At 44.0% G+C, this 24526-nt stretch overlaps 1 protein-coding gene across 3 annotated transcripts in view; it reads right to left on the bottom strand.

Annotated features, from left to right (window-relative positions):
• akap6 (A-kinase anchoring protein 6) overlaps nt 1-24526 on the bottom strand; it is a 382452-nt gene that overhangs the window by 296160 nt on the left and 61766 nt on the right. For 2 of the 3 annotated variants that reach the window (XM_033027098.1, XM_033027099.1), the window contains exon 3: nt 15645-15958. In XM_033027098.1, the coding sequence (XP_032882989.1) occupies nt 15645-15956 (312 nt within the window). In that variant the 5' untranslated portion in view covers nt 15957-15958. Of the gene's footprint in view, nt 1-15644; nt 16000-24526 lie in introns of all 3 variants that reach the window. The other variant, XM_033027101.1, reaches the window with a different exon arrangement.

Below are 24526 nucleotides of genomic sequence, written 5' to 3'. Positions count from 1 at the left end.
CTGGCAATGGATGACCTCAGGAAGGGTGGAATCCATAATGGCCCACTGTTGGCTGGAAAAGATGTGCTAACAAGAAGGACACAAGGATGTGAACAGTGAAACTAGGACAACCAGGGTGGGGGGGGGGGGGGGGGGGGGGGGAGGGAATGCAGGAGTTATGTGAAATTAGAGTAATCAACATCATACCGCTGGGTTGTAAGCTGCCGAAGTGAAATATGAGGTGCTATTCCTCCAATTTGCGTGTGGCCTCACTCTAACAGTGGAGGAGGCCCAGCACATACAGGTCAGTGTGGGAATGGGAAGGGGAGTTAAAATGTTTGGCAACAGGGTGATTGCGTAGGCCACGACAGACTTTGCGTGAAAGTTCAGTGAAACGATCACCAAGTCTACGCTTGATCTTGCTGATATATAGGAGCCCACAGTTTCAAAATGTTGATTTATCTAATTTCAAGTAACTCCTGCATTCCTTCCACACCCCCCCCCCTCCCCCCCCCCCCCCACCCGCACCTTTCAATCTGAAGATGGGCCTTGACCAAAAACATCACCTATTCCTTTTCTCCAGAGATGCTGTCTTACCCGCTGATTTACACCAGCATTATGTGTCCATCTTTGATTATAAACCAACATCTGTAGTTTGTTCCTACACATTTTATACTCATCACTGTATGTCATGTTGTCACTTGCGGGCGGAACACCAAGGCAAATTCATTGTATGTGAATACTTGGCCAATAAACTTATTCATTCATTCATTCATATGGTGCACTGTGAGGAATTCTGGACATTACACTTCAAAAGGATGCATTAACAGGACCACATTGCAGCATAACTATAGAGTTACCAATGCCCCAAGGATTAGATTATAAACCAATGTGCAGGAAAGCAATCCAGATGCTGGTTTAAATCGAAGGTAAACACAAAATGCTGGAGTAACTCAATGGGACAGGCAGCATCTCTGGAGAGAAGGAATGGGTGATGCTTCCAGTAGAGACCCTTCTTCAGACTATAAACCAAGATTGACTTACTCTTAGGAAATTGGGATGAGCAAGTGACTGAAGTGTTGGTGGCCGAGATTTTTGGGATGAGCGACCACAGTTCTATCAGCTTTAAAATAGTTATGGATAAGGACAGCACAGGCCTACAAGTTAAAGACAATTTAAAGATGCAGCAAGGCCGGCGTTGACAGTATTAGACAGGAACTTGCTAAAGTTGATTGGAGCAGAATGTTTGCGTGCAAAGGGACGTCCGTAAAGTTGGATACTTTTAAAAGAGTGATGAGGAGAATTCAAGGCATGTATTTTTCTGTTAGAGTGAAGGGCAAGGCAGCAGAGAGTAAGGAACCTTGCATACACCTTTTGATTGCATTATGTAGTCTTGACCTCCAATGCAGGAAGGCTGACATTGACACTATGTCAATCAGGTAACACATTTGCCTTAGTGATTACTTCAAACTATTTATCTTTAGCTACAGATACCATTAGTTGCATTCACAACAAAGCTCTAAATTTAGTGTTGTGCAGTAGCTTAGACTGCATGGCCATTCCATTACTGTATTTGCTAAAGCTATTAAAGACATATATAGTTTGTACCTTCCAGTGGAGAGAAATCAGTTTGGCCAGTGACCCTTCCCTCAATTCAGTATCTGTCTCTATGCAATGAAGTTGCTGAAGGAATTCCAGGTACTCCTTCGTAGCACAAGCTAGCCTATATTGAACATATATCTATTTCTTTGCATCATTGAATTCACCATTAAAATAGAAAGATCCAACTAACTATATTTTTCACAACAGGATGTCCGAAGGAACTGTATATTAATGAAGTACTTTTAAAGTGTACTTGCTGCTGTAATGCAAGAAATGTGGCAGACACTTTTGTGTACTTCAAGACCAACAAATAGCAAAAATATAAATGATTATATTATTTGCTTTAAAAACCATGGTTGAAGAATACCTATGAGCCAGTACACCAGTAATTTGCTTTTCTTTCTTTGCAGTGTCATAACATCCTGCATGTCCTCACAGGCGGGCTTCCATTTAAACGACAGCACCTCTAACATCCCCTCAGCATTGATTTCAGGTGTTAGCCCTCAAATCTCTGAAGTGCAACATCAAATTCCAAACAATCACATTAACAAAAGAGATCAGAAAAAGTTTTAAACTAAAATAAAATTGTAGTGGGTCAGGTAGGAGTTGATAAGCAACATAACTGTTTTGATATGTGTCTGCTTACAATGTAGGTAAAACTAGCACATATTAGACAGAGAAAGATGGCTCCACACACACTCGTGTTGGGATCAAAAGCAAGAATGATTTATTTCCAAGTTAAGGTCACTGACAAATTTACATAATTATATGCGCGAGTCTGAGCATGTGCGAGAATGAGTACAGCTTCTTCTTCTTCTTCTTGCGAATGAAACATAAACCAAAGGAATAGTTAGATCTCAAGCCAGGTGTTGAGCAGCCAGGTTGTTGTCTCTGCGTCAATGTCTGCCAGGTACTGAGCTCCATTCGGTGGGTGGTAGAGCGGGCACCCAGAGATGACATGGTTGGCTGTCTGTTGTTCTGCTCCGCATTCACAGGCTGGGCTCTGGTGGAGTCCCCATCTCCACATGCTGGCATTGAAACACCCAACTCCAGTATGAAGTCTGTTGAGCTTCACCCATGCTCCTCTGGGGAGGTCAGACCCTGGACAGCTTTTATCTGGTGAAGAGATGTAGCTGTGTAATGGAGATGAGGTTGCCTTCCACTCCTGTGACCACTTGGTGGCTATCCAATGTGGCTTTTGTCTCAGTTGGCTGGATGGATGCTAGGAGTTGTTTTCCATGTGGAGCAAAGGGGTGACGGGACTTCAGTCAGGGTGGGTGGCCTCAGCTCTCTGCTGATAGCCTGATGGAGGAGGTGATCTGGGTCCATGGCATGATGAGATAGTGCCAGAGTTGCTGCTTGCCTTCAGATCCTTGCAGGCGGAATGCCTGCAAGTATAGGGAGCTGCTCGACTGGAGTAGGTTGAAGGCACCCGGTGATGGTACGCAAGGTGCTGTTCAGACTCATGTCGACCAGGCTAGTATGTCTGGTTTTTCATCTTTTTGTTATTTTTAGGCTGTTTAAAAGTATGTTTTTGGAGATGGGGAGGGTAAGGGGGAAACCGTTTCTCAGTCACTTCCTGGTCGAGGATGCGACTATTCTCCGAGTCGCGTCTTCGCCTCCCCCCCCCCCTCCCTCTCTCGCGGCCTACCATCTGGATTGGCGCGGCCTTTGCTGCCGGAGACTGACCAGAGCTTCATCAGCGGCACAGCACTGATTTACCATCGCAGAGCGGGCGATGCCTAACAGGGGATCGCCGTGTTGAAGCTCCGCAGTGTTGGACCTGCTGCTTTAACATCGTGGAGCTGTGGTTGCGGAGCTTCCAGCCGCGGGCGGCGCTAACTTTAACATCATGGAGTCCTGGGATCCCTTTGCCGAGGTCCGCCAGTTGAATCTCCGCCCTGTAGACTTCGGAGCCTTGGTAAGAAGTGGCTGTTTCGGAAACTCAGAGCCGCTGAGAATGTTCTTCCGTTCCGATGTCGGAGTTCCGATCATTCCGGTGAGAGGGCCTGAACATCGGGCCGCCATAGCGGTGACTGCGGAGGGCTCAAAAGGCCCCGACCATGGGTGAACAAAGAGGAAGATGACTGAACATTTATTGCCTTCCCTCACAGTGGGAAATGTTGATTCCGCTGTGTGGGGATGTTCATGTTAAATTCTATCGTGTGTTGTGTTCTTTTTATTCGTTGTATGGCTGTATGGTAACTCAAATTTCACTGTACCATTTGGTGCATGTGACAATAAATGTAAACTTGAACTTGAACTTGAAACTTGAAGATGTCCACAAACACTCCAGCCAGTTGGTCTGCACAGGTTTTAAGAACACGGCCAGGTACACCATTAGGTCCAGATGCTTTCCAAGGGTTCACCCCACTGAAGGATATTCTGACTTCAGCCTCTGTGACTGAGATTGTTATACCATCATGGGCTATGGGGGCTCAGAAAGTCACATCAGCATTCTCCCTGTCAAAGGGTGTGTAGAATGCGTTGCACTCGTCTGGTAGTGATGCTTCACTCTCACATCAGCTGCCCCTTGATTTTGCCTTGTAGGAAATGATGGCGTGTAAGCCCTGCCACAGCTGCCGAACATCTGCCTCATCCTCCAGTTTAGAGCAAAATTCCCTTTTAGTCTTTCGATGGACTTATCCAGCTTGTTTCTAGACTTCTTGTATACCTTTGCGTTACCAGACTTGAATGCCCGAGATCTGGTTCCAAGAATGCAGGCCTTCTGGTTGGGGAACACTCAGACTGGGGAACCCAATCCTCCACACATTTCCCTATGAAGTCAGTGACATCATTCATATCCATTGGCAAGTCCTTGAATATCGCCCAGTCTACCGACTCCATGCAGTCTCGAATTGTTCCTCTGCCTTCCCTTACCAGCTCTTTGCAGCCCTCACCACTGGGTGTGCTCTACAGTTACAGGAAGAAGGAGCACAGCCGTGGTCAGATTTTTCCCAAAGTGAGGGCAAGGGATGGAGCAATAGGCATCCTTGTTTGATCCTCTGCTGCTGTTAGACATGTGCTGGTGGTAATTGAGAGTGATTTCTTCAGGCTGGCTTTGTTGAAGTCCCTGGCTTTGATTGGAAAGGCGTTAGGGTACAAAGACTGATCACGGCATGCAGCTCCTCCAATACTGGTTGAATGTTGTCTGGGGTGGGATGTAAAATGCAGAACGTGATGATGGAGGTGAATTCCCTCAGGATATATAGAAGGGACGGTATTTCTCCGCCAGGTGCTTGAAGGGCAGAGAGCAGGAGTTGGACAGGCCTGCTACATCTGAGCACCACAAAGAGTTTACCATGAAGCAGACGTCACGCCTCTCCCTTTTCCCGATGCCTCTGTTCTGTCCATGCAATGAATGGGGAGACCTTTGGGTTGGATGGTTGTCTGGGGTGAGCCATCTCTCTGTGAAACAGAGCACACAGCATTCCCTCATCTCATTCCCTCATTTCCGAGTATGAAAATGGCCATAACTTTGGCCATAAATTTGACACCTAAATTTAATTAGGTGTCAAATTAAATTTCTTTTTATGCTTTATCTGATGGGATAAATTGCAGACTTGATTTTTAAAATCTCAAAATTTTGTAACATTGCTAATTAAGGGTATTCAAAGTTGATGAAAGGATAAGTGGCTGGGCACTCAGGAGTGAGAGAAGAAGAACATTTCATATTATGTTCCTTATTTTAGAGTAGTGGATGGTCAGTTACTCAAGACTGAGTGAGAATGTTGGGAGGATTGAGGGGTAGGGTTTCAGTTGTGATCTTCTTGAATTATAGAGAAGGGTCAAGATAGGAAAATGTTTTCTTTGTGTACTTATGATTTTAAATGATTAAAAGCATTATATCTAAAATGTCATTAATATGAAAATGAAATCTCAGAACGCAACTATAATTTTGTGTTGTGCCCACTGCAAAAAAGAATTACCTTATCAAGGCACCTATATATTTGAATATCAAATCTGCCCTGTGTTTATTTATTATCACTGAATGAATCGGTTTAATTCAAGTTCAAGTATCCCTACAAATGTCTATCTGGAATCTGTGTTACAAATTATTTTTGGATTGGATTGCAATACAACTCTTTCTCACAGATGGTTTTGAAACTTCAGCCTTTCTGAATGAAAAAAATGATTTGGGAGAACGAGCTAAGGAAGATGCACAAAAAAAATTACAATTCAATAACTCACAACTATACTTTAGAAATTAATTTTCAGCTGATGCACTTCAGATTATCCATAGGATCCATACAATTTATCAACTGAAATACGTTAAAGTCATTTTCTGGGTCATAAATTATTTCAAATGACGTTGAATAATCTTAAAGTCAGGATCCTGCAAAAGACAAAGCATGCAATTGTGTTTAAAGGTTTATGAAAGGAAATATTGATGATGCTGCGACACAATTCCACACTCCAGTCTAAATCCCCAGAAGTTAATGTAGTGACAAGGCTTCAAAACAAATGACTGCCGAATAGAATTGAGAGTGAACACCAAGAAAGTGAATTAACCTGCAACTTCCTTCAATGACCACCAAGTGTCACTGTAGAACAGCTTAAATTTATATCAGTGTGCAACCAACCACGTTGATAGAATTAAGGAGCCTCTGAAGTTATCATCACTGGACTCAAAATTTAAAGATTTCTGACCAGAAATTCTTCTGGATATCTAACTCACGTTAACTAACTCTGCATTGCATGCAGATTGAAGTCATGGTTGCGTGCCCAGCAGCCACAGTATTGAAAGCAGAGATCCATTTCACAATTCTCCAGAATAATAATAATAATGGATGGGATTTATATAGCGCCTTTCTAATACTCAAGGCGCTTAAAGAATAGGCAATGTACTGGGGATCTGTGCCCATTTTGTGGGAGGCATGGGAATGTGATATTGCCTGATAGGATAGAATTGCAAACCCCGGGCATTCTGCAGGCAATCACAAACAAAATACACGATATTTCCAAAGGCACATGGGAAGAGAAATCTGCCCATACAATCTTTCACAAGGTCAGGATCTTTTTCCAAACATAAACCATTGCTTCAAGTTCTATTGCTGCTTTGACAGTATATATCTGACATAGATATGCCAGTAAATTACACAAATGGGGATGTGCACCATGCACCACAGATGGGAAATAGTGCTGTCAAATGTGGGCAGCTATACCAGAGATTATCATCATCAAGACCCCATCACTAAAGAAGCCCACTGTACTTTCTTCTACGGTACCCGTTTACCCCTGGCAACTTTAATAGCAATAACATTTTTATCTATATATCTATCTATATTACATAACTAAAACTCTGATCTTGTTATCTTCTGGTTTGCGTGGTTTTTCCATTTGCGCAAAAAACGGTACACTATAGCACGATTAATCGCCACCTTACTCACTATTCTCCTGTGCTGCAAGTGCAACAAGTTTTGTTCCGATCGATGGTATATTTTAAAAGTTATTAAAGTTCACAAATCTTAAAAATTGAGCATGCGCAGATTGGTCTCCTCTCCTGTCAGTCACCTCCAAGCAGATTGGTCTCCTCTCCTGTCAGTCACCGCCACGGCCATGACAGCGACGCCCCTTCCTGTGCCATCGCCGCACTGATTGGCCGTGTCCGCTGTCAGTCACCGAGGAGGGCGAGGGCTGCGAAAATGTCCCCAGTGTGAGGCATTTGACCGCGGCGCTTAGGCTAGAGTGAGGTCTGGGTGCAGCGCAGTTCTGGCCCCGCTTAAACCCTGACCGGCCCCAGATCAATACTGACCCCCAATCACCAGTTAGAGTGAACAAAATTATCAAACAATGTAATGAAACGTACTTGGAACATTGGGATAAATAAACCAAAAGCCAAAGCAGATTAGAAAGTTACCGTTCCCTAAAAAGAGATTATAAATTGGCAGACTATCTCTCAACTGTTAGAGACATAAAGCAGAGACAGGCCCTCACCAAATACAGGTTAAGTGACCTCTATTTGGCAGTTGAAAAAGGAAGACAGAAGAGATTCTGGCAACCAAGAGAAAACAGAATATGCGGCCACTGTTTGACAGATGAGGTTGAAACAGAGGTGCACTTCCTCCTAAAATGCAAAGAATTTGACAAATCAAGGAAAGCATACTTTGACAAACTCAGTGTGGCAACCTCTGACTTTAAAGAACTAGATGATACATCAAAACTAATGTATTGAATAGCTAAACTTGCTATTGTGTTGTACTGCTTACAGCTGCAAGAACGTGTAGCAATCAATAAAGGGCTATAGGCCTATTGCAAGTTTATGTACAGGGACATATCTATCCATGCACTGTATACTTGTATTTATACTTATGCATTTCAAATATGTATGTCATGTTTTATACTTTGGCAATATAACAATATTTTTTATCATGCCAATAAAGTTTTTAAATTGAAAAAATTGAATTGAATTGAGAGAGAGAGAGAGAGAGAGAGAGGGAGAGAGAGAGAGAGAGAGAGAGAGAGAGAGAGAGAGAGTGAGTGAGAGAGAGAGAGAGCGAGAGAGAGAGAGAGAGAGAGAGAGACAGAGAGAGAGAGACAGAGAGAGAGCGAGGGAGAGAGAGCGACAGAGAGAGAGAGACAGAGAGAGAGAGACAGAGAGAGTCAGAGACAGAGACAGACAGACAGAGAGAGACAGAGAGAGATTCAGAGAAGGAGAGAGAGAGAAAGAGAGAGTGAGAGAGAGGGAGAGAGAGAGAGAGGGAGACAGAGAGAGAGAGACACACACACAGAGGGTAAGAGGAGGGGAGTGCTGGGGGATGTTGGAGAATGGAGGAGGATAGGGGTAGGAAGAGGGATGGTGAAGTAACGAAGGAGGGGAGAGGGAAGAGGGAAGAGGGGAAGGAGGGGGTGAGGGGAGGAAGCAGAGGAGGGTTGGTGGAGGGTGGGGGAGGGAGGATAATGGAGGAGGGGAATAGGGGACTGAAGACGGAGAGTGAGATGCATTTGCATTGATCTTATATTTAACAAGTTATTGCCATTTTAAACTTTAAAAACATCAGCCGCTCCTGCACAGTTGGGGGCTATGGGTGAGTGGTGGAATGTTGCAGCCGTGACTGACAAGGGAAGTCAGGGACAGTATAAAAATTTTAAAGTATAACATCGCAAAGATGAGCGGGAAGCCAGAGGATTGGGGAACTTTTAAAGAGCAATAGAAGATAACTAAAAAGGCAATACGGGGAGAAAAGATGAGGTATTAAGGTAAGCTAGCCAAAAATATAAAGGAGAATACTAAAAGCTTCTTTAGGTATGTGAAGAGAAAAAATTAGTTAAAACCAAAGCTGGACCCTTGAAGATTGAAAAAGGGTGAATTTATTATGGGGAACAAGGAAATGGCAGACGAGTTGAACAGGTACTTTGGATCCGTCTTCACTAAGGAAGACAGAAACAATCTCCCTGATGTACTAGTGGCCAGAGGATCTGGGGTGACAGAGGAACTGAAGGAAATCCACATTAGGCAGGAAATGGTGTTGGGTAGACTGATGGGACTGAAGGCTGATAAATCCGCAGGGCCTGATGGTCTGCATCCCAGGATACTTAAGGAAGTGGCTCAAGAAACCGTGGACACATTGGTCATCATTTTCCAATGTTCTATAGATTCAGGATCAGTTCCTGTGGATTGGAGGGTAGCAAATGTTATCCTACATTTTAAGAAAGGTGGGAGAGAGAAATCAGTTATAGACCAGTTAGCCTGACATCGGTGGTGGGGAAAATGCTGGAGTCAATTATAAAAGATGAAAGGGCGGCATATTTGGATAGCAGTAACAGGATCGGTCCGAGTCAGCATGGATTTACGAAGGGGAAATCATGCTTGACTAATCTTCTGGAGTTTTTTGAGGATGTGACTAGAAAAATGGGCAAGGGAGTGCCAGTGGATGTAGTGTACCTGGACTTTCAGAAAGCCTTTATTAAGGTCCCACATAGATTAGTGATCAAAATTAGAATACATGGTATTGGGGGTAGGGTACTGACGGATAGAAAATTGGATGGCAGACAGGAAACAAAGAGTAGGGATTAATGGGACCCTTTCAGAATGGCAGGCAGTGGGGTACCGCAAGGCTCAGTGCTGGGACCGCAACTATTTACAATATACATTAATGATTAAATGAAGGGATTAAATGTAACATTAGCAAATTTGCAGATGACACAAAGCTGGGTGGCAGTGTGAACTGTGAGGAGGATGCTATGAGGATGCAGGGTGACTTCGACAGGTTGGGTGAGTGGGCAGATGCATGGCAGATGCAGTTTAATGTGGATAAATGTACGGTTATCCACTTTGCTGGCAAAAACAGGAAGGCAGATTATTATCTGAATGGTGTCAAGTTGGGAAAAGGGGAAGTACAACGAGATTTGGGGGTCCTTGTTCATCAGTCACTGAAAGTAAGCATGCAGGTGCAGCAGGCAGTGAAGAAAGCGAATGGCATGTTGGCCTTCATAACAAGAGGAGTTGAGTATAGGTGCAAAGAGGTCCTTCTGCAGTTGTACAGGGCCCTAGTGAGACCACACCTGGCATATTGTGTGCAGTTTTGGTCTCCAAATTTGAGGAAGGACATTCTTGCTATTGAAGGAGTGCAGTGTAGGTTCACGAGGTTAATTCCCGGGATGGCGGGACTGTCATATGTTCATAGAATAGAGTGGCTGGGCTTGTATACTTTGGAATTTAGAAGGATGAGAGGGTATCTTATTGAAACATATAAGATTATTAAGGGTTTGGACACACTAGAGGGAGGAAACATGTTCCCGATGTAGAACAGAGGGTTGTGAATCTGTGGAATTCTCTGCCTCAGAAGGCATTGGAGGCCAATTTTCTGGATGCTTTCAAGAGAGTTAGATAGAGCTCATAAAGATAGCGGAGTCAGGGGATATGGGGAGAAGGCAGGAACGGGTTACTGATTCTGGATGATCAGCCATGATCACGGTGAATGGCGGTGCTGGCTCGAAGGGCCGGATGGCCTACTCCTGCACCTATTGTCTATTGTCTACTGTCTATAACTTCTTTGAATCTCTGTCCTTGACTGAAAGAGATGACTACACTTTCTGTTTGGAGAAGATCTTCAGGAAATAAACACTGTGCGCGGGATGTTGCTTTAAAGACTTGCATCTCCTTATCAACCTTTTCCTTTAGTTTGCCAGGATCTTTTTCAAAGCTACTCATAGAAGTCTGAATCTCCTTTCTTTTTCGAGTGAACTGCAAGAGTGTTGTCCTTACTTTAAGAAGCCAAGCTACAGCACTCTTCAGATTCCTCCATGATGAGAAATAGATGATCAGAGAGCTTGTTGGGTTCAATAGATCCTTGACAATGACGTTCATTGTGATGTCTTGCTTGATTTCTGGATCATTAGCAAAGATTGCAGATTCCAAGTTGAGCTTTGGCCATTCTCTGTCTGGTTTACAGAGAAACTTTGGTCCATTGGAATGGCAGCATCAGGCTTGTGAAATAAAACAATCCTTTGTTCTGTTTGAATGATTCACAAGCTCCAATTTCACGCATAGAGCACGTTCTCGCTTAAATGTAATGGCAATTTTCTACATGAAGGACAATTTACAGATGCCAATTAACCTACAAATCTGCACGTCTTTGGAATGTTGGAGAAAACCAGAGCACCTGGAGAAAACCTACATAGTCACAGAGAGAACTTACATACTCCCTACAGACAGCACCCATCGTCAAGATCGAAACCAGGTATCTGACACTGTTTGGCAGCAGCTCTACAGCTGCAGCACTGGCCATCTTCTAATACATTGACAGCAAATTAAAAATTATGTATTCCATTTGGAGAATTGGGTGCAGTTCTGGTCGCCTCATTAGAGGAGGGATGAGAGGCTTTGGAAAGGGTGCAGAGGAGGTTTGCCAGAATGATGCCTGGATTAAAGGGTGTTACCAACAGGGAACAATTGGTCAGAGTTAGATTATTTGCTCTGGAACACAGGAGATATCAGGAAACCTGATAGAAGCATATAAAATTATGAGGTGTTGATAGAATAGACAGTCAGAACCATTTCCCCAGGATGAAAAAATCAAATGCGAGAGGGTATAGCTTTAAGGTGAGAGGTGCAAAAGGGCTGGGGGGTTTTAACAGAGTGGGGTGCGTACCTGGAACACTGCCAGGAAGGTGGGGATTGAGGCACATATGACAGCAGTTTGTAGGAAATGTTTAGATAGGCATATGGATATGCTGGGAATAGAGGGATATGGATTGTGTGCAGGTCAATAACGGTTGGCCTTCTCATTATGTTTGGCACAGGCATTGTGGGCCAAAGAGCCTGTTTTTGTGCTATCCAGGGGCGAAAATCATTATCAAACATGGGGGACACACCATTTCTGGGTGACCCCGCGCACACACACACACACACACACACACGCGGCTTTGGAGGTTTCGGCCGTGGGCCCTGTGGACGGTAACATAGGGAGCTTTCATCGCCCAGCGCGGCTTAAAATCGGTCTGTGGGGGCTTCAACATCGGGAGCCTCGATCGCCTCAATGCAGCAGTTTGATTTTAAGCCATGCCGGGCGATGAAAGGCCCCGCGAACGGACCGATTCAGCCATTAGAAAGCGGCTGATAACCGCTTGAATCTTTCAAAAGCTACAATGTGATAAATAACACAAACAAATAAAACTGAAGCAAATAAAGGCAAACAGAAGAACCAACCTTGTAGCGGGAAGAGATAGAGAGAGATGGGAAAAACATACTAAATAACATGAGTGAGGGACTTACCTGCAAGCCAGCCAGGAAACCCGTTCCACCGGATTCCTTAATGACCTGACCCGTTTAAATCCGATACCTGTTTAAATCTTTCCCGGCTTCCGGTTTGAGAGGTAGATGGAGTAGACGCACTAAGCGAGTGCTCCGGTAAACTTTACATTTTCACAACATTCCGCCCTCTAACTTTTACACCAGAACGAAGTCAGCTTTTTTTTACTCGTCTGACATTACTTTAGAGTAAGTATGGCCGTCTCTCTAAATAGCTTCGAAGGGTACAAGGTTGAGCAAAAAGGAGGACGCTGTCTTTAGCTTGGAGGCCATTACCATGCCGTTCGAGCAACACCAAGAGGCACTAGCCACCGAGTTTAGAACTTTTGTTTGGTCGGCTCAACTCAAAGCTAGATCAAATTAAGCTTACAGTGGAGGACCATGATCAACGTGTCTCGTCCCTGGAACTTTCTGCAGAGGACCTTAACCAGCGAGTCGTCGACCTTGAGAACATTTGTTCCACTCTGAGTGGTGACAATACTAAGCTAAAGGCGGCCCACTGAGTTTTTTTCAAGTTTGCTGCGAGAGGTTTTCGGGAGACGTTGACATCCCCTCCAGAAGTCGACAGAGCCCATCGCTCCCTAAACGCTAAACCGGCCCCCGGCCAGAGACCGCGGCCAGTCATTCTCCGCCTGCATCGGTACCAGACGAAGGATCTCCTCATCAGAGAGGCACGGCGGAGATGGAAACTCGAATTTCGCGGCAAACCAATTCGGATTGTGGAGGATTACAGCCCTGAAGTTCAGAGCCAGCGGGCAGAGTGCAGAGACGCCATGGCAGAACTTTACAAACTGGGACTAAAGCCTGCTCTACTATATCCAGCTCGACTCCGTCTCACGTTGTTTGGTGGAGCCAGAAAGTGGATAAACTCAGCCGAGGAGGCGCAGAAATACATCGGCAACCTCCCTAGGTCACCTAAACCCCCATAAAGATTTTGTTTAGGGACTTTGAACCAACTGGATGAGAGGTAACACTGTATAGCTTGGTACCTCTTGGCACGACGTGCAGCATGTCAGCTAACGTCTGTGGTTTTTTACATGACTGAACGTGCTCATTCATCCGGGTGTGCTGCTTATTTGTTTACTAAGATACATATAAAATGGCTACTGCCAAATATCACTATATGTGCACTGTAAATTAGAAGCGATTTCCAGCTGGATTTTTGTGTGCTGTTACCACATATGGCCTGGCCCTATATTTGTGTGTTGTTGCGTTCTAACTTCGGCTCTTTAAAAGCTTTTATGCGCCAATAAGTAACTTTCAAGCTGCAATCATATTTTTAAGGACATGTTAACCCATGTGAGTTTTCGGTTACATATAACCATTTAGTTCACTGTTGACACAGTTTAGTGTTTGCACTGTTCAGTTATTCCAAAGTTGATGTTCAGTCTTCATAGCCATATTTTTTTGGGGGGCTATTTAGATAAGCAAAAATGTTATTATAGAGGTGCAGGTGTTCCACTCTTCCTTTCAGGCCAAAGCCAGAGGAGTTTCAATCCTTATCAGCCAGAACATTTCCTTTGAGCCACATAATGTGATCTCTGACAAGTTTGGTCGGTATGTAATTGTGACTGGAAAATTATACAAAACACTGGTAGTATTTGTCAATGTGTATGCCCCTAATATAGACGATGTAGGTTTTTTTGAGCGGTTATTTTCATTACTTCCAGACCTGAACACACACTCTCTTATACTCTGTGGTGATTTCAATTGTTGTTTAGATCCTCTTTTAGACCGATCCTCTACTAACCCCAGTACAGTAAGTAAATCAGCTTGTTTCATCCAAGCCTTTCTCTCCCATTATGGTGTCTGCGATGTGTGGCGCTCTTTACATCCACAAGATAAGGAATACTCATTTTTCTCACATGTCCATCATACGTATTCTAGAATTGACTATTTCTTTCTTGATAACCAACTTGTACCCCTGGTTCATTCCTGTGACTATGAGAGTATTGTCATTTCTGACCATGCCCCTATTGCTCTGGCCTTGTCCCTTCCAGATCTCCCTCAAAAGAGTAGGCAGTGGCGATTCAATTCAACTTTGCTCTCGGATGATACGTTTGTAGAGTTTATGGAAAGAGATAGCATTTTTTCTTTCCACTTTCAATGACATTGTGCACTGGACTGAATTTTCCAACAGTGGGTGTGTTAATGACAAAATGTCTATTTAAATAGGTTCCAAATGTCAAAATCTATTGTGTTCTAATGTACTTGACAAAATATAACAGGGCATAATTAATGCAGAGCAATGAGAATATAATAGTTTGTATTTGCTAATTACCAATTGTTCATGTTCTTTTCCCGGTGTTAACACTGTAAAGAACTTCGCTATTATATATTGTTAATCAGCTTTCAAGATTGAACAAAATAAATACCTAAAATAATTTCAGATCAACCTTCGACAGAAAGGCTAGGATAAAAAAGGTCAGGATCCTTGGCTTTGATTTCTATTTTGTAAACTGTTAAAGAACATGCCAGTATGAACATCAGGTGGTAAAGGGGCGAGTTAAAAATGTGATGCACTTGATGATTAAATATCTGCCAGTACCAATTTATTAGATTTACATTTGAGAATTCTGTCGACATTGGCTCTTGATTTTATGTTCCACGGAATGCGATGGTCTTCAGGTGAAATTATTGGCAAAATATGTTCTCCAAAGGCAATGACAGGTAATTTGAATTTCACAGTACCTTAATTGGTAATGTGACAATGAACAGACCTTGAAAACCTGAGGTCATAAAAACTAGTTATTAAATCATTGGTCAAATTTTATGTTAATCGATATACTTCAGTAATAAATGCTAAGAGGATCATTTCTATTTTTAGCCATGATGAAAATATAGGTTATCCTTTATTTCTAATTCCAGCTATGCTATAGCAAAGATTTTCCACCAGAATTAATGAAATTCTATTATTAATTTGCATCCAATATTCCTTCACCGCTTTTTATTTGCTGGTGAAACACATTGTTAAACACCAGTTAGGTAGAATGGGCCAGAGGCTTCTGTGAAAACTATGATTCTTGGTGGAGATAATTCAACATAACAGATTTTGGATTACCTGGATTTCTGTTAAATCGAACCACTGCTAATTACAGTGCCTTGATGTATCCCAGTTGTGGTTTCTAAATAGTAGAGCTGCACCAATAATGGCTGATCCAATTCCAATCACATCTGCTGTATCTGGCTCATAACCGAGCACTTATACTGCCAAATGGATTGAACTGTACTTGAACATAGAAGTTTCAGTTCAACCAAAAATCGATTTTAATTCTGGTTAAGAGTTTACATGGGTAAAGCACTTTCTTACCTTTAGCTGCACCAGGTGAACATCAACATGCTTATTCTCAGAATCTTGTTGCACAGAATAGGTAAGGTCTCGAACTCGCTCTGATGTCATTCGAAGCCATGTTTCAATTTCTGGCAGGTGTAGGACCACTTTCCAATCTGCGCCAGTGTGAAGTGGGGGAGGCTTCTCATAGCGCTGGATAACATCAAATTCTTTTACCCTTCTCCCCTCCTCCGGTTCTTCTAGAGGGGTAATGTTTGTGATCATGGGAGATGCGTCTGTTGGCATTGCATCCGGCTCTTGGCTCCTCATGGGGGACAGTATGATACTCATGGCTGTTTGGGTTAAAGCAACATGGGAATCCTTTTGAGTTCAGCTGAAAACAATTGCACAGAGCAAAGAAAATAAATCCAAATGTTACAAAGGGATACATCCAAATCTATATTATTCCTGTCCATCCTGAGATAGATTTTTAATGTTTTCTGAGAAATATTTAATGGCACAAAAAGTGCCAAGATGTGACACACAGGATCTGATTCATGGAAAGTATTGCTAGTGTGTTTTGCAATTAATCTTAAGAAGGGAGAATAAGACCACAATTTAAAAAAATTAGGATCCATGTGCATCTCTGTACTCCTAAACAACCTACTGTGAAAATATGACATACAAATTCATTGGGAATTTGTATGTCATATTGTATGTCATAATATCCATTTATTGAGTGAACTTCAAACAAATGCGATTAGAGAGCCCTGGAATGCTTTTATTTATTACTGGACACACAATATAATAGAAATATAATGCTTATTAAAATAGAGAGAGGGCAAAGCTGGATCTACTCCAAGGAAATTGTGATGGGCAAGTGACTGAAGCGTTGGTGAGTGAATGTTATGTACCTGCATCCCTAGATCCCTCTGCTCTGCAACATTCAGAGCCCAGCCATTCACTGTGTAGGTCCTGCCCTGGTTTGAGTCCCTAAAATGCAACATCAGCTCAGCCAGGGCACCTACAGTTTCCTCCCTAGCTTCCCACATCCTCGGAAATATCTGATCAGGCCCAGATTTGTCTAGGTTCACACACTCTAGGATCTTCAGCACCCTCCTCGATCATAATACTGACTGCCCTCAAGACATTTCCATTGACTCCCCCAATCCCTGGTCCTCACGTCTTTTTCCGCAGTAAAAACGAGAAATACTGTTTGAAGACCTTGCCTATCTCCTGTGGCTCTATACAGAGTTGACCGCTTTGATTCCTGAGGGGCCCTATTCCCTCTCTGGTTACCCTTTTTCCTTTAATGTACATATAATCTCTTAGGATTATCCTTAATATTATCTGCAGAGCTATCTCCTGTCCCTTTTTTGCCCTCCTGATTTCCTTTTTTAGCGTGCTCCTCAGTTTCTGAAACTCCTCCAGGGATACACTTGATCCCAGCTGCCTATACCTGCCTCATGTCTCTTACTTATTCTTGTCCAGAGCCTTAATTTCTCTCATCACCCAAGCCTTGCACTTCACTCTAACAGGAATATGCATGCCCTGGACTCTTGTCAGCACACTTTTAAAAAGATCCAACTTGCCAGACGTTCCTTTTCATTCAAACAACCTGCTCGATCAACTTGAGTGAGTCCTGACAGATATGTAATGTTAAATCATAGAAAATGAACCAGTCACCAAAATTCTGAAAGATTATGATTGGATAGTTTGTGATCAATTATTTTGATTAGTCAGCAAGTTAGCAATAAGATTGCTCAGCAAGTTAGCAATAAAAAGATATACGTTACAAGACAATTCTAAAATAAATGAAGAACTAATTATGCAGAATGCTTAAGATGTAGTATTTTCTGGAACAATTCACTGTTGAAACAGAATCCACCACTCATTTGAAAGAAAATAATTTGCTTGCAAAAGAGCTCTATAGGGTACAGGAACAAATGGGGGAAATGGATTAAATATCAGAGAACTTGTTTGCTGGACTTAGAAGAGCACCCCATTGCAGCAATTCTGTAAACAGAACTGCTGCAACCCAAAAAAGCTATGACGGATAATGGAAAGATACCCCTAGAGTGAGGGAGAGCAGGGGCGAAAGAAGACTGACAGATAGATTGCCCGACTACAGACAATGGAAGGGAAATGACTATGAGCAGGATTAGCACATCAATGAAAGACAGGGACTCCGTGGTAGAGGGAAATGTGGCCCTTGTGGCTAAGGGGATCAGAGGGTATGGAGAGAAGGCAGGTACGGGATACTGAGTTGGATGATCAGCCATGATCATATTGAATGGCGGTGCAGGCTCGAAGGGCCGAATGGCCTACTCCTGCACCTAATTTCTATGTTTCTATGAAATAAGCTCCAGGTTTGTTCTTGTGGTTGGCGGAAAGTAACAATAGCAAAAGGCCTCAGAATACATCAGTGAAGGAAGAAGTGTTTGTTTGATGAAGTGCAGGGACATAGCATTGATAAGTACTTCTTGAAAAGTCAGTCAAATGAAGTTCAGCGACAGGTAGAAAACCACAGATCGCAGGATACCATTACGCCTGTAACTGATGGAGAGAACAAGCGCAGTAGAGGGCGATGGTGATGAGGTTAATCTGCCAGTCAGGGAGAAGAGCGGTGGGCTGAAACCTAAGTTAAGTGGCCAAGGGGACACAAAAGGAAGGAATCCGTGCAGCTAACAGGAAAGAGAGTGTAGGAAAGGTGTAGGGATGGGTCCTAATGCAAGGATACAGAGGGCCATAAAAGGAGGACAGAAGCAAAAGGTAGAAGGGAGATAAGAAAAACTAACCTGAAAGCTTTGTACCTTAATGCGAGGAGCATTCAAAATAAGGTGGATGAATTAAATGCGCAGTTAAGGGCCTGTCCCACTTTCCCGAGTTATTCACAAATTCTCCTGAGTTATTCACAAATTCTCCCGAGTTTTCAAACCCGCAGAATGTTCGTAACGAGGCCGTAGGAGGCCGAAGGAGTCTGTGGATATATCGTAGCGGCTCGTTATGCCAGCCGTAGGTACTCGGGCGTTCAGATAAGTCGGGACGTTTTTTCCAGCCTGATGAAAAATGTCCACGAGTAAGAAAAAAGTGACTATAATATAGTAGAACTCTGCATTAGGATGGAGAGTGACATGGTTAATTCAGAGACAAGGGTCCTGAACTTGAATAGAGGAGAGTTTCAAGGTATGAGATGGGAATTGGCTAAGATAGACTGGCAAATTATACTTAAAGGGTTGTCAGTGGAGATGCAATGGCGAAGATTTGAAGACCGCATGAATGAGCTCCAGAAATTGTTCATCCCTGTCTGGTGATAAATAAAACTGGGAAGGGTTATATCGGTAGTGAGGAAGATGCTGGAGTCGATTATTAAAGATGTTATAGCAGCACATTTGGAAAGCAGTGACGGGATCGGTCAAAGTCAGCATGAATTTTTACTTGACTAATCTTTTGGAATTTTTTGAAGATGTAACAAGTAGATTGGATAATGGGGAGCGCCAGTGGATGTGGTGTATCTGGACTTTCAAAAAGCCTTTGACAAGGTCCCACACAAGAGATTAATATGCAAAATTAGGGCACATGGTATTGGGGGTAGGGTATTGACATGGATAGAGAACTGATTGGCAGACAGGAAGCAAAGAGTAGGAATTAACGGGTCCTTTTCAGAATGGCAGGCAGTGACTAGTGGGGTGCCGCAATGCTCGGTGCTGAGACCCCTGTTGTTTAGTTAAGAGTGTTTAATTGTCATGTGTACCAGGTAGAACAATGAAATTCTTACTTGCTGCAGATACACCAGAATATGTAAACATAGTGCACTGTAAACAATATGATAATCGAGAGAGAAAATAAAATTCTGTGTAATATAATAATAATAATAATAATAATAATAATAATAATAATAATAATAATAATAATAATAATAATAATAATAATAATAATAATAATAATAATAATAATAATAATAGTCTATTGAAGTTCAGAGCTTATTTGAGATTGTAGTGTTTAATAGCCTGATGGCTGGAGGGAAGAAGCTGTTCCTGAACCTGGACTTTAGTTTTCAGGCTCCGATACCTTCTTCCCGATGGCAGGGGTGAAATGAGTGTCTGGCCAGGATGGTGTGGATCTCTGATGATGCTGCCTTTTCGAGGCAGCAACTCCGATAAATCCCTTCGACGGTGGGGAGGTCAGAGCCGATGATGGACTGGGCAGTGTTCACAATGTTTTGCAGTCTTTTCCGCTCCTGGGCGTTCAAGTTGCCGAACCAGGCCATGATGCAACCAGCCAATGTACTCTCTACTATTACAATATATATTAGCGATTTTGACGAGGGAATTAAATGTAACATCTCCAAGTTTGCGGATGCCACAAGCCTGGGTGGCAGTGTGAGCTGTGAGGAGGATGCTATGAAGCTGCAGGGTGATTTGGATAGGTTGGGTGAGTGGGCAGAAGCATGGGATATGCAGAAAATGTGGATAAATGTGAGGTTATCCACTTTGGTGGCAAGAACAGGAAGGCAGTTTATTATCTGAATGGTGTCAGATTAGAAGGGGAGGTGCAACGAGACCTGGGTGTGCTTGTACATCAGTCACTGAAAGTAAAGGGCCTGTCCCACTTGGCCGTCATTCACGCGCCATTTACACGACCTGCTAGCGTGTGGGTAGCGTGTGGGTAGTGCGTGGGTAGCGCGTGGGTAGCGCGGGACAGGCGCATGAAGTGGTGTGGAGGAGTGTGGAATGGCGTGGAGGAGTGTGGACTTCGTCCTGCATGAAATCTTCTCGCGCCACCGGCCTGTCACGTAACTGTAGATGACATGTGCATGTACCTTTAATATAGCTGACGGCCAAAGTGGGACAGGCCCAAGACCCTGGCGCGGCGCAACGTCTCACCTCCAACAGCAGCAGAAGCAGGCAAACGATCGCCGAGCTCGGACAGGGGCTCACTACCATTGCGGATCCGGATCTGCCCCCTACTCCCAGAGCGGGTCCAAGACGATTGGAGATAGACATAAAATGTTGGAATAACTCAGCGGGACCGGCAGCATCTCTGGAGAGAAGCAATGGGTGACGTTCCAGGTCGAGACCCTTCTTCAGACTGAAGAGTCTCGTCCCGAAACATCACGCATTCCTTCTCTCCAGAGATGCTACCGGTCCCGCTGAGTTACTCCAGCATTTTGTGTCTATCTTCAAATGACGTCACACGCTCCAGACAGCTGTACGGACGCATGATGACGCGCGCGACCGTCGTGCGTCAATCACTGCCGGCCTGTCGCGTAAATGATGGCCAAGTGTGACAGGCCCTATAAGTATGCAGATACAGCAGGCAGTGAAGAAAGCCAATGGCATGTTGGCCTTCATTGCGAGAGGATATGAGTTTAGGAGCAAGGTTAAAAGGAAGAAGAGTTAAGAAGTCGGTTAGAAAAACTGAGGGCGGGCAGAACACCTTTTGGGGGAGAGAAGGAAGAAGGAGCGAGTCAGGTCAGCATTTTATGGGGATCCATTTAAATTTGTTGAAAGTATGTTTGGTCTGGAAAACAGTGGAAAGTTCAAAGCTTCAAAGGAAGAGCTCAAGGACTATGTAAAAAGGACATTTTTACATATTCGCTCCATAGCTGCCTCGCCAGCTGAGTTTCTCCAGCATTTTTATCTACCTGTAAAAAGGACATACTCAGATATAGAAAAGAACTAGACCAAGTGCAGACCCATTGGGTCTGTTCCCCCAACGTGCGGTTGTTGGGGGGGGAGGCAGCATGCAGCGTCACACACTAACTACCCCCCCCCCCCCCGCACTCATGCTAATGGAGGGGAGGAGGGGAGGAGGGGAGGAGGGGAGAGACTGGAGGAGGGGAGGAGGGGAGGAGGGGAGAGAGAGAGAGAGAGAGAGAGAGAGAGAGGGGGGAGGAGAGGGGGGGAAGAGGAGAGGGTGGAGAGAGAGATGGGGGGAGGTGAGAGGGGGGGAGGAGAGAGAGGGGGGAGATGGGGGAAGGGGAGATGGGGAGGAGAGGAGATGGGGGGTGGAGGGAAGGGGGGAGGCGAGGGGGGGAGGAGTGGGGGGGAGAGAGGGGGAGGGGGGAGGAGAGTGGGGGAGAGGGGTAGAGGAGGAGAGGGGGGGAGAGGAGGATGAGGCTGGGGGGGAGGGTGAGGAGGGGGGGAGAGGAGTGAGAGAGTAGATGGAGGGGGGGAGAGAGAAGGAAGAGGGGGGTGGGGGGGGTGAGGGGGATAGGAGAGGGGAAGAGAGAGTGCCTTTTTACTTCAACCCAAACCCAAACAACCATTTGCGGCAGTGCTTTTTTTACCTCTAACCATATTTTCATTTTCAAACCAAATTAAGGGTACTCACAGTGCTGTAGACATTTGTCAGTGTCATTCAGAGCTCGATTGAGGCACCACCACTTGCAGAGACGTGAATTGAAGGGCACACCACTTCCTGGTTTTATAGTCCCTCCCCCTCCCTCCAGCAGGGGCAGCAGAGAGAATGGGGAATTTTGTAAAAACATTAATATCTCTGTCAATTTTCATCGACGGGAAAAATCCTCGGCACACATGCGGCGGAGGGGGGCTCTGAGCGAGGTGGCCAAAAATGACGGCCGTAGGTGGCGGCGTACTCTCGGAAATCGGAGCACAGAAAGCCAAAACCGGTCAAGAACAGACTTTTAGTAATATAGATAAGGAAATGGGTTTCATTCCAGATATACCACCGCTAGGAGAGATAGAGTATAAGATAGGGGAGACATAAAATGCTGGTGTAACTCTGGAGAGAAGGAATGGGTGACGTTTTGGGTCGAGACCCTTCTTCAGACTGATGTCAGTGGAGTGGGCGGGACAAAGATAGAATGTAGTTAGAGACAGTAAGACTGGTGGGAGAACTGGGAAGGGGAGGGGATAGAGAGGGCTATTTGATGTTAGAGAAGTCAATGTTCATACTGCTGGGGTGTTAACTATCCAAACGAAATATGAGGTGCTCTGTTCCTCCAATTTGCGCTGGACCTCACTCTGACAATGGAGGAGACCCAGGCCAGTAAGGTCAGACTGGGAATGGGAGGGCAGTTGAAGTGCTGAGCAACCGGGAGATCAGGTAAGTTAAGACAGACTGAGCGGAGGTGTTCAGCGAAACGATCGCCGAGCCTGCGCTTGGTCTCGCCGATGTAGATAAATTGACACCTAGAACAGCATAAGATAAGAGTATAAGATAAGAGTATAAGATAGATGTTAGGCCACCAGATTGGAAGGAAGTGGAAGCAGTAAAATGGCGTGCAATGGCTTCTTCAGCCCCAAGGCCGAATGGAGACCCTCTACTGGGTATATAAAAGAGCGCCTGATTTAATAATAATAATACAATAATACTTTATTAGCCAAGTATGTTAAACTTGGATTCTTGTGGAGGGTCTTGTGAATAGTTTGGAAGAAAAGATCATACCAAGGTTTTGGCAAAGAGCAGGTGGAATTTTAATTCCCAAAGAGAAATGGTCTTAAATCAGTTTAGGCCTACATGTCTCCCAAATGTCGATGGCAAGATTTTCTTCAGTATAGTGGCACAGAGGCGAGCAGGTTATTTAGAAAGGAACACGTTAATAGATACCACAGTGCAGAAAACAGGAATCCCAGGTTTTGCAGGTTGCTCAGAACACATTGGTATAATATTGCACCAGATTCAGGTAGCCAAGCTTCAGAGAAGCGATTTACGTAGTGTTTTTGGATCTGGCAAATGCATCTGGCTCTGTACCACATAGAATTATTTGGAGTGCTTTTGATTTTTTTTTTAGAGTTCCAGAATTGATAGTAAATTTAATGAAAGCATATTTCCAATATGTCCAAATGTGTTTTAGCACCACAACAACATGGCAGAGATGAGATAGGCATAATGGCAGGATGGACTATTTCCACGTTAGCTTTTACAATGGCGACAAGGTGGTGATTTAGAGCATCATGGTGGGTCATTGTCGAAAAGACAGCAGGGTGGACTGCGCCTCCCTTTAATCAGGACCTATATATACACAATATGCCCTTGTTGCCCACAACAGTTGTTTGTGCAGGAAGGTTATTAGAGAAGTTAAACCATAATCTTAAACGGGCTAGATTGAAAATTAAGCCGAGTAAGTCATGGGGTATTTTTTTGGCTAGAGGGAAGGTAATAGAGAAAAGGTTTAGTATAGATGAGGAGAAGCCAGCTAAAAGCTTGGGTAGGTGGTAGAACAGGAAGTTGGATAACTCTGAACAGGTTCAATCACTTAGAACAGATGTTATTGATGGGTTAGAAACGATAGAGAAGTCAGGAATTCCAGGCATGTTGTGGTGTTTGCAGTTTGGGTTAGTCCCTAGGTTGATGTGGCCATTAACAGTATATGAGGTGCCAATATCTAAGGAGGAAAGGGTTGAGAGATTGATTAGTTCAGAAATTAGTAAATTTTTAGGAGTTCCTCGGTGTCTTCGTAATATGGCTTTATATGGGAAAGGTATTCTCGATTTACCATTGTCTAACCTAACAGAAGAATTTCAATGTGCTAAGGTGAGGTTAGAGTTGCAATTATCAGGGAGCAAGGATACCTTAGTTAGTAATCTGGTGCCAAGTGCAAGTAGAGGGAGGAAGTGGAACTCAAGGCAGGCAGTACAGAAAGCACAGGCAGCTCTGAGGCCGACAGACATTGTTGGTAAAGTGCAGCAAGGGAGAGGAGGCCTAGGGCTCAGCACAGGAAAACTAGTGTGGAGTGAGGCAGGTCCAACAGAGAGGAGGAAATTGGTTGTAGAGCAGGTATGTCATCAGGATAAAGCAGTGAGATGTATAAGGGCAGTGGCTCAGGTTAAGCAGGGACAGTGGATAAATTGGGACAGTGTAGATAAGAAGAGGTTTAGCTGGAGTGACCTGTGGTGCATGGAGGCGGGTCATGCAAGTTTCCTTTTGGGGTTTATGATGTGCTAACATCACCG

Source organism: Amblyraja radiata, chromosome 9 (assembly GCF_010909765.2).
Source record: "Amblyraja radiata isolate CabotCenter1 chromosome 9, sAmbRad1.1.pri, whole genome shotgun sequence".
NCBI lineage: Eukaryota > Metazoa > Chordata > Chondrichthyes > Rajiformes > Rajidae > Amblyraja > Amblyraja radiata.
This window is presented reverse-complemented; position numbering and strand designations above follow the sequence as displayed.